This window comes from Delphinapterus leucas, chromosome 4, assembly GCF_059928025.1.
Source record: "Delphinapterus leucas isolate spDelLeu-1000000601 "Yukka" chromosome 4, BTC_Dleu_Yukka2, whole genome shotgun sequence".
NCBI classification, from domain to species: Eukaryota; Metazoa; Chordata; class Mammalia; order Artiodactyla; family Monodontidae; genus Delphinapterus; species Delphinapterus leucas.
Window position 1 is genome coordinate 138,651,604 of NC_143132.1, and position 11,183 is coordinate 138,662,786.

Below are 11,183 nucleotides of genomic sequence, written 5' to 3' on the forward strand. Positions count from 1 at the left end.
GCTTTTTCATGCCAGGCACTTACACATCTTGCCCTATTTGATCCCAAAAAGCCTGAAGTAGAGTCATTATTATCTATTTATAAGTGAGGAAATCAGCGCTTAGAGGAGCTAAATTCCTTGCCTTTGGCTAGAACAATATTTCTCAATCTCAGCACCACTGACATTTGGCCAGGTAATTCTTTGTTTTGGTGAGGACAGGGGACTGTCTTGTCAATCACAGGATGTTTACCAGAATCACTGGCCCCTACCCACTGGATGGCAGAAGCATCCTCCCACAGTTGTGATTAACAAAAACCTCTCTAGACATTGGAAATGTCCCACGGAGGGCAAAACTGTCCCCAGCTGAGAACCCCTGAGTTACAGTGAAGAAGGCAGTATTTTCATTCAACAGACAAGGGCTACGTGCCAGACCCTGTTCAAACTGAATTAGGGACAACTGAGGGTCTTTGCCCTCAAGAGCTTGCTTTGAACCCTGGTCTTCTAGCCCAAGTGGTGTTCGATTTTAAAACAAACCTCTCTCCACACACAGACAATGTGACCTCCAACACCCTCCCTCTGGCCAGTGCCCACGTGAGCTCACTCCTTCAGCCAGTCAGCAGCACCTCCACTCACCCACCTGCACTGGCTCAACAGTTTGTAGTCACTTCTGACTCAACCCTCCCCTTCATTCCCTGTTATCAAGATACTGCCCAAGCTCTGCTTGTTTTGCCTAGGAGTAAAATGTCTCTCTCATCCATCCCTATCCTCCATTCCCATCATTCTAATGTAGACACAAGGCCAACTCCCTGCCTTTTTTCTACTACCAGTAGAAATCAGAAGAAATTCACCTCTCTTGGTCCCTCAAATGAATTAAGGGTATACATCAAGATATCATAACTGAACTACCAACCTCTAGGGTAGGGGGCTGGCAGATATCAAAGAGTAGTCGGCAAAGACCACATCCTCTTTTTCTGGAGTGGGAAAGGAAACTGAAATTTCCCATCCCATCACAGACACTTTCACTCAGATGTTAACTTGCAGTAAAGAGCAGCCCTGACAAGCATTAAGAAAAGGACACAGGAGAGATCAGTTCACGTGCCATTAAAAAGTGGCTCGCATGCTATTTCTGGCACTTGTGCCATGAACCACTTTTGCCTGCTCAAGGGAATGGAGAACTGACACTCAAGAGGGAAGTAAGGTAAGATTCCCAAAGAAAGCATGAACCAACTAGCATTTCTGCCCCTCCCAATGTTTAAACCCAGAGGTAGGTACAGCAAACATTCCACTAGGGAAACTCTAGAACAGTCAAACAAAATCTAGTGAAATAACTGCATACAAACATATATATTTATATATATATACAACACATTCATAACATAATACACAGCCCAAAAACGTTAATTTATTTATACTGTAAATGAAAGGCTTTAAGATGAGAAAAAAATCCAGGATCTGTTTTAAAACTGATCTCTCGGGACTTCCCTGTGGTCCAGAGGTTAAGACTCCACACTCCCAATGCAGGGGGTCCGGGTTCAATCCCTGGTCAGGGAATTAGATCCCGCATGCTGCAACTAAAATCCCACACACCACAACTAAAGATCCCGCACACAGCAACGAAGATCACATGTGCAGCAACTAAGTCCCAGCGCAGCCAAATAAATAAATAAATATTTTTTTAAAAAATAAAGTTGATCTCTCTCCTAGGCAGAGAACAGAACTTCATTATATTAATGGTTCTTAGGAAGTGCTTTGTCCTTTTTGACTTTAAGACATCACAATCAAAATAACTTTAAATCCAGTATCTGAAATTCACAACCTAATCAAAAGTCTTAATTTATACTTCACAGTTTCAAAAAAATAATGATCAAGAAAAGTATTATGGGTAACATCCTAAATACTTCTGCCTTATTATTTCTGAGTTTTCCTGTAAAGAACTGAAATCAAACACCAGTACAGGGTAGCAAATATATTCAGTATCAGGGTCCTACTGCTATTCCAACTTTATCAGGTGATTCATTTTATGTAACTAAATAAATAAATGAAAATAATTTCTACAAGGATCCTTCAACGTCTCAGGGTTTTCTGAAAGAATAAAGAATGTGTTGTGCTAAATTTGTTATTTCCTCTTGGGAGACACAAGTTTAGGTCAGTAACTTGATGAAATGATCAAAAGTCAAGCCAAAAGACCTCCCTTTACCAAGAAATTATCATTAACAGGAATATTAAAGACATAATTCCAATTCACACATTCTCTAAAATCTGATGCAGGAAGAAAGAGATTGAAGTTGAATTAGATGCCCAGTTACAACCATCTTAAAATGATGTTTCTGACCCCTGCTATTACTGTCTTTCTCTGTCCATAACCTATGATAGCCTTGTAACATTTCATTCAATTTTTTTCTAAATGTATCCAATAAGCTTAGTCTAAACTAATCTAACTGAACACAATTTGAGTAACTCGGCCCTCCTTATCCACAGGTTCTTGTGGCAGATTCAACCAACTGCAGATCAAAAACACTAAAAAAAAATTCCAGAAAGTTTCAAAAAGCAAAACTTGAATTTGTTGCACGCTAGCAACTATTTACATTGTTTTTTACAACTATTTATATAGCATTTAGATTGTATTAGGTATTATAAGTAATCTAGAGATGATTTAAAGTGTAAGAGAGGATGTGCACAGGCCATACGTAAATTACTACACCATTCTGTATAAGGGACTTGAGCATCCTCAGATTTTGATATCCGTGGGGTTCCTGGAACCAATCCCCTGATACTAAGGAATGACTGTAATTCTAAGATGTATACCTTTGTCAATATTAACTTAAAACCTTGAAGACGGAAGACATATTAACCAATGCATATAAATACCAGCCATATAAAGGAAATTGCATTGATGGCCTGACATTTTTTTTTTTTCTGAGAAATCCTTTCCTGTATGAAATGATGGCATTAACCTAGAGTTCATCCAACCAGTTTTTACTTTACCGCCTTTTACTAACACTTGTCCATATGAAAACTGTAAAAATAATCTTGTCACAACTGATGCCTGAAATCACTATAAAAAGAACCTGTTATTTAACAAAGTAAACATGGGAGGAACTTTTAAACTTACAAAGAGGTCTTTAAGATGTTACATGTAACAATGGTGTAATTTAAAATTTTCCCAGTTAACTTTACCATCAAGCTAAGGTGTTCTTTCCAGCTTTAAAACAAAAATTAACCTTGTTAATAAACAGATTACTGTTAACCAAGATCTCAAAAGAAAATCAGCCTTGAGCTCCAAGGGGAATGTTCCCTAGGAGATTATTCTGATTGATACTGCTTCAGTTAACAGAGTTGAGTTCTAATGACATTAAATGAATAATAAAAACATTAAGACAAATCATGTATTTAGAACTCAACTGTCAGGAGACTACTACTTACAAATATTCTCTGCAGCATCCTTCCTCTGGGTTAAATTACTACAGTTTATCAAACGCTATCATATAATCTTTTAGTTTCAACTCTTTTCTAGAAATACCGATTAAGAATATTATTTTATCAACAAAACTGCAAACATTATAAATTATATTTTCCACACCTAAAGATATAAAATATTTTTATTACCTGGTTTCTTATTTTTAGTTAAAGAAATACAATTAATATGGTTTCTCATCCCTTTTTCCTTACAGTTCCTCCAACTATCCTAACACAATCTTTTCTTAACATATTTCTAGTGACTAACAATTTGAACTTGAGTAATAAACTATTTTAAAAAGTAAAGTGTAGGGGCTTCCCTGGTGGCGCAGTGGTTGAGAGTCCGCCTGCCGATGCAGGGGACACGGGTTCATGCCCTGGTCCGGGAAGATCCCACATGCCACGGAGCGGCTGGGCCCGTGAGCCATGGCCGCTGAGCCTGCGTGTCCAGAGCCTGTGCTCCGCAACGGGAGAGGCCACAACAGTGAGAGGCCCGCGTACCGCAAAATAAATAAATAAATAAAAAGTAAAGTGTAAAGAAATGTACTATCATTTTCAAATGCTATCCAAAATGATGAGGGGAATTTATTCTAGATGGATTAGCCATGCCTCTAACCTTAAATTAAGCATGCCCTAAAATCTTGAAGATCATTATATTTCTATATTTAAGGCTATGTTAAATAGTTTCATGTGCATTGAATTTATAGTGTTTTTTCTATGAAACAGACCAAATTTATTCCAAAGAAAAAAGTCCATTACTGGGAAGGAGAAATTATTTGCAAATTTCTCCAGCTAGAAATATCTTTTCTAATAAGCCATCCCTTTAAACATACAAATGATTAATTTTTAAAACATCAGATAAAGAGCCATTTACTTGTACATCTCCAATTCCTAAATGGTATCTGTTTAGATCTGTGATAAACATGCAAAAAGGAGTTCCAAAGGATGTGGATAAAATCCTAACCCATGAATGGGAGTCTAGAACCAGTCCCTGAAATTCCAGGAAACTAATACTTCAGATACTTCTAGTGACTGACTCTAAGTATTCATGATGCATCCTGGAGGCTAAGGCTAAAAACTGATCAAGGTTTGCCAAGAAAGTTTAAATGGGCCATGGGAGAAAGGTCCAGAAGAACTGAAACTGAAGTACCAAAAGAAATTAAGCACCGTGGCTGAAAGGAGCCACATGGATGAAGTTGCAGACACGGCACACTCCCTAAGGACCTCCAGGCTCCCGCTCCCAGGGCCACTAGCAATTCCATCCTATGCACACCTAGAGGTAGGCGGAACTTACCTACACACCAACTAAAGGAGTCTCTGTTTCTGGGGAACAGCAGCAATCACTCAGTCACTCAGCAGGCTAACTGTGTATCAACCATCCTTCTCAGGCACTTTATTACATACCAGGCTTCATTCTTTCCTCACACCCACCCTCCAAAAGAGGCCATTATCCCATTTCCAGATGGGAAAACTCAGCAGCTAAAAAAGCTGAGAAACACAGTAACTCATGAGATATTTACGAGAGGAAAAAAACTACCTATTCAGATTCAAATCCAAGCCTGTCTCTTTCTACACTGTCCTCTGGTTTGTTGGTAGAGCCCCAACATCTCTGTGGGCTTAAAGCCTTACACTATAGAAAATTCTGCACTTAAATCCACCCACTCCCTAACAATGAAAACTTCACACACAGCATTTTGGCCACTACTGTACCCCCTTTCAACATTCAACGTCATGGGCTTCCCTGGTGGCGCAGTGGTTAAGAATCTGCCTCCCAGTGCAGGAGACACGGCTTCAAGCCCTGGTCCGGGAAGATCCCACACGCCACGGAGCAACTAAGCCCGTGCACCACAACTACTGAGCCTGCGCTCTAGAGCCCAGGAGCCTCAGCTACAGAAGCCCGTGCGCCTAGAGCCCGCTCTCCGCAACAAGAGAAGCCACTGCAACGAAGAGGAGGCCCCGCTCACTGCAACTAGAGAAAAGCCCGCGCGCAGCAACAAAGACCCAATGCAGCCCTAAATAAATAAATAAATAAATAAATTTATTAACCAAAAAAACATTCAATGTCATAACAACATTAATGGCAGGTGGCATATTAGTATACAAACACTGGGCTCGGCTATTTACAATTAACATTTATTGAGCATTACTATATATGCCAGATACTATTCTAAATGCTAACAACCTAAATGCTACTAATAAGGTAGGTTCTATCAATATCTTTATTTCACAGATAAAGAAATTGAAGCACAAAATGCTTTACTAATGTGCGCAAGGCCAAATGATGGTAGGTGGGGATCCAGCATTCAAATCAAGTTGCCTGGTTCCACAGTGCATGCTCTTAAATGCTAGCCATCCTCTCTTCCAAGAGAATTTACAGAGTTTCTCATTTAACCCTCCTAACTATGTAAGCCAAGTATTACCAATCCCGATTTATAGATGAGGAAACAGAGGCTTAGAAAGGTTAATTTGCTTAAAATCACACAACTTTTGGTGGTTAAGGTATAATTCCAGTCTGTTTTTGTTTCACACCCCTAAAATGTTACTATATCTCATATAAAAGAGAATACTAACTGTAAAAAGGAAAGCGACAGTAATCTATGTATTTCAAAATGGCCAATTGGTTTTGAAAATTTCTAGGCTATATACAAGTTCTTAAAAATGTTTAAGAAAAGAAAAAGAGGTGTTATGGTAATGAGAAACTGACCAAAATGGCCTCGATCATTAATAGGCGGAAAACCTCCACTAGTTTTTAAGAATTGTATAATCTTTTACTATGAGGCCAAATCATTATTTGGCCATAGAGTACAGAGACTCAGACACAAGCGTGCACCATGCTCCCATCTCACAACCACTCCCTACCACCTGAACAGACAATGAGAGCCAGCTTTATTAGTCATGCTCCTTTTCCTAAGAGATCAAGAAACAAAAGCAACATCTAACAATCCACTGACTTTAGGCTACACTCTTAAATCTGGTAACATTCTAAAAGCAGAAGCTCAAGTTTAACATGTTATTTAAGATTCAACTACCAAGAAACAGGTATATGAATGCATTTAATATTCTTTGTCTCTTGTACAGAAAGGATCTGCCTTCCTTAAATCTATAAACTAAAAGACAAAATGGATAAAACCTCAGAAAACTGATTTTCCATACCACCAGACAAAAATTATTGCTTTCGAATGCTGTTTCTAAAGATCCAGTTAGACAGTAAAAGTCCGCTGCAGTTATATACATGAGTATTTCAGAAAATGTCTTCCACAAATTATCCATCGAGAATAAAATTAAGCAACATAATCATGCCTTTCATCATATTTCCCTCATATCCCAGACGTCTGAGATAGCAAAATAGATTATTGCATATAAGAAAAGTCTATTTTAAAATAACTAGTCCTACTTAGAACAATCAAGCTTACACTTTCAACAACAGAAAAACAAATTAGAAAGCAGCCAGCAAGCCCAATTGCAGCTCCTTTGTACCAGATATAGATTTTAAAAACCAAAGATACATGAAAACAAAATGTAATTTGTAAATATCTTTCATAGCAACTTACAGCCCCACTCCAAAAAAAAAAAGGAATAAATGAAAAAAGATTATCACACAGAAGTCAGTCCAAAGAATAAGTGTGCTTGTTTCAGGAGAGGAAAACATTGATTCAGAGTTGTTCCATGCTTTTAGAAAATAATCAGTGTATGAAAAGCATTAAATATTTTATAAGACCAAAGGAATCAAGTAACATGTGAATGATAATCCAGTGCACTTGCAGCATACAGTGGACAAACAGGTTCCACTGTCAACCTCCCAAAGCATGTTTTGAAATGAGGAGGAACTTTAAGAAATCACCTCGTAATATTTCGTTAAAATCAGAATTGACTTTTGTGAACTGAAAAGCAACGAATTTTTTCCCCAAAGCTGCATTTAATAAAAAATCGTTTTCTTTCTTATAAACGAATCCAGTTACACCAAATCAAGGCTTGATATGCAAATACACAGGGATGCAATGCAGAGCCTTCCCTCCCATTTCCACTTCCCCTGGAGTGATTCCTCTCTCAGAGACTATGGAAACATGCAGATGGCATCTGAAATGAAAACTTCCTTTCCATCCCCTAAGCTAAAGAAGCAGGTTCCTCGGGAAAGCAGAATCAAGCTCAGTCACCCTACAGAACCTTAATTTCCGAAACGCCCTATGTTACCAAAATAAAAGCCAGATATCCTAGGAAAGCAATTCCTTGGACCTCACAATCAAAGGAAAAAATAAAATCAGAGAATTAAAAAGGTGGCGAAAGACAGACAACTTAAAAGCCAACCACCACACCCTCAACTCCGCGCTGCAACCCGCCTGCCGGGGGCCTTTACCTTCATCTTCCATCGAAACTGCACTTGGGTTGATGGCTACAAAGTCTTTAGTGTCAGCCACGGCCACACTGGGAAGAGAGAGGAGAGGAGGGCAAGAAGAGAGGCCCCCGGAATCCCAGGCCGTCACCCCCGCTCCCGGCCACGTGACCCGCGGCTGCGCCCACCACCCCTAACAGCAGCATCTGCAAGAGAAACCGGAGAAGCGGCGCTGACGGGTGCGGGAAGGGACGGCCGCCCACCGCCCCCCACGCCCCGCGCCCGCCCCCTGGCTGCCCGCATACCCCCACTCACGCCGGCGGGGCGGGGCAGCGCCCCGGAGACGCCCCCAGCCGGGTACCCCGGACGCCCCCAGGACCTGGAAGTTTCTAGAAACGGGGGACAAGAGGTAATCCGGGCGCCCCCCAAAGCCCCAGACCCCTTTTCTGGGCTGCGGGGGACTCACCCGCGGGCTCGCGGGAGCGGCTCGCCAAGCGGCGGCGCCGGACGGGCGCCTCTCCCGGCGTGGGGGCGGCAACCGGGAAGGCGGGCGGGGCGGGAAGGGCAGCAGGTGAGGGGACTGGCCTCGGGCGGCCCGGCGGCTCGGTGCGGCAGTGCTGGTCTGCTCCCGCCTCCGCCTCCTGGGCTCCGCCCTCCCCACCGCCCGCCGCCCCGGCGCGCCCGCACCCCGGGCCCGCCCCGCACTCCCGGGGCCAGGCGGACCGAGCTTTGTCGCCACCACTTCCGCCGCGAGGGGCGCGCGCGCAGGCGCACTTGCACGCCCGGGCACGGACGGCGGAAATGAGCGGAGCCCGACCGCCCTCCCCGAGGGGCTTCGGCTGGGAGCGCCAGCCCCGGCCCCACCTGCCCTGCGGCGGCCCCTTGGAGACGTGCCCGGCGTTTCTACGCTCCCGCCGGGCGCAAGCGTGGGAGAGCTGCCAGCTTCCCCGCGCCGGCCGCGCGTCCTCAGGAAGCAGCCGCTAGCCCGGACCGAACGGGCAGGCGCAGCCATGTTCTGGGCCCACGAGGTGTCTGAGCGCCCCGACGATGCAGCGGGAAGCCGCTCCCGCTGGGCGGCTGTCACAATCTGGGCAGGTGACGCGGGGACCCCGCTGCCTCACTTGCAAGCCAGTCACGGCTGCTCGGCGCTGACCGCGGAGCGGTGCCCCGCGGGGCCACTTCCCAAAGTTCCATCCCGGTGGGGGTTTGCCTCAGCGCCCGCGTGCAAAGAGAGCCAAGAGCTCCGAGAGCTCAGGGGAGAGCTTCGCATCCGTTCAAGTGTGCAACCAGAGGGTGCTGGAACAATTAAAAGCCTCGCGTCCCCAGATGGAAGCTGAAGAACGGGCATTACCTTCAGCGGCAGGTTCTCTTTTGCCTCTTGAATTTATCACTTGCTCAGCACCTAACCCAGACCCCCAACAGGTCACTTTTGATAGACGATTGAGTTTAATAATCCTTGTCAAGCCAGATACAGCAGTTGTTGAACCTAAGTCGTCGCGCACCCAGATCCACTAGAGGGCAGGTCTACACCTGCTGAGTTCCAGCACATCCTGCAAAGAACTCAGGGGACAGGATAACAAACGGACCGGGTTAGCTGTTCTGTTTGGCCCAGGTTAAGTGGAACTAGTCTAGGATCAAAAATCCTGGGCAGGTTTCTTGATTGAAGAAACATTGAGATTTTATTCGGCAAGGTCACTTTTAAATTTCAGAAGTGAAACCATAAAAATCAAGATGAAACATTTCGAGTCTCAGAGTTACTATGTATATGACCACCTTTGGCTTGCATGCCTAATGATTTTCGTCCACTTAGTGGTGATACACATAAGGCTATGATTGGTGCAACAGTGAATGTGCTATCTCTTGCCCAGTGCTGTAATCAATTTGTAATGATTATTACTATACTTACTGGACCTTGATACCACCACAGCATCACATTAAAAACACAAGCAAGCCTCTAAAGTAGGAAATGTATAGACATAGACGTTATTTGTTATTAACATATGATCTTACAAAATAGAGGATAATTTTCTATTGGATTGCTTTAATTAGCTCAAACATTTTATCTTCGGCAACTTTTCAGAATTATCTGTTGTGAACTGCAGTACTCCTGCACTGACACTGAATTCCTAATTACCCACCCCCCAAGATTTATCACTCCATTGCTTATATCTAAAGTAACTTACACTGGAATTTTACTCTTTGGTTGCCTAAATTGTGAAAGCCATTATTCCTATTGCCAAGTCAAAAAAGAAATTGGATAACACCAGCTTTGTTCAGAAGAATTGTTACTTACTTCATGCATCATCTCACAAATTCCAAGGCACTGGAGCAGCAAAAACCCGTAAAGTATAGCTTTCAACCACTTAGCTGATCCCTAAGCTTCATCAACATATCTCTGCAGAGTGGTCTTCTGTTCTATGCCTGTACCAAGCTAGCCAATATCAGTAGCACCAACTTTGACTTCCTGTGTATATGAAAGGCAGCATTTATTAACAATATTCAAGCCAGAGCAGTGAGGGCCACAAGCTTCAGAAATCTTCCTTCTCCCAGCATTTCCTTCTCTGACCAGCTGACCCACCATGAAACTTTTGTGTAGCAATCTCCACTTCCTCATCTCGGGGAAGGAGGACTAAAATATAGGTACACTGCATTACATACACATACAAACATATGTGTGTACACACATTTACATATATACATACATATATATTATGAGAATATATATAGATCTGGGCATAACAACTACCCTTTCTCCCTCAAAAGATCGTTGTGAGGATCTGATAAAATGAAGACAGGTTGTGAATTACAAGCTCTATAAAAGTTTAAGATTATCATACGGAGAAATAAGCAAAAGTATGGACTGTTATGAGGTAGAATGAGATTGATGGCAACGAAATGTATTATGTTCAAGTTTCCTCTCAATTCTTTAGAAATCAGTGCTCTAAAAATCTTTACTCCCATTTTGTTCTGAATATTTAACCTGCAAAATTAAATAGATCTGATGCATAAAGTGGACACATGTGAGCAATAGAGGGGAAATTTGTCAGGCATCTCTGCTTAGGGAAATATTACAAATAGGGAAGATTGAGGAAGGACAGACGTGATGTTCTAATTTTATTTATACTGTGCCTTATTACACAAAGGTTGTGAGGCATCCTGTTTTAATATCAAATTTGATAGCTGGCATTTTTAGAAACCTGGATGATAAAGATATATGTGGCCTTTAGGATTTAAAAATTAACTTAGACAAGGTTATTTTAAATCTTTCCTCAATGTCTTAAAGACTCTTTTAACGTTGTTTTAAGTACCAAAGGTTAATAATTAAGGAATTTTACATAGCTGCTAGAAAAAAAAACTTGTCATATTTTAAGTGGAATATTCTTTAAAAAGTCATATTTTAAGTGGAATATTCTAAGAG

At 42.3% G+C, this 11,183-nt stretch overlaps 1 protein-coding gene across 5 annotated transcripts in view; it reads right to left on the bottom strand.

The window, feature by feature from the left end:
• The window catches only part of ATP2C1 (ATPase secretory pathway Ca2+ transporting 1), a 103,151-nt gene extending 94,686 nt beyond the window's left edge, over positions 1–8,465 (bottom strand). For 2 of the 5 annotated variants that reach the window (XM_022561768.2, XM_089911152.1), the window contains exons 1-2: positions 8,232–8,343; positions 7,790–7,971 (exon numbers count right to left, since the gene is read on the bottom strand). In XM_022561768.2, the coding sequence (XP_022417476.2) occupies positions 7,790–7,795 (6 nt within the window). In that variant the 5' untranslated portion in view covers positions 7,796–7,971; positions 8,232–8,343. Of the gene's footprint in view, positions 1–7,789; positions 7,972–8,231 lie in introns of all 5 variants that reach the window. The other 3 variants (XM_022561769.3, XM_089911153.1, XM_022561765.3) reach the window with 2 other exon arrangements.
• Between the last annotated feature and the right edge of the window lie 2,718 nt (positions 8,466–11,183).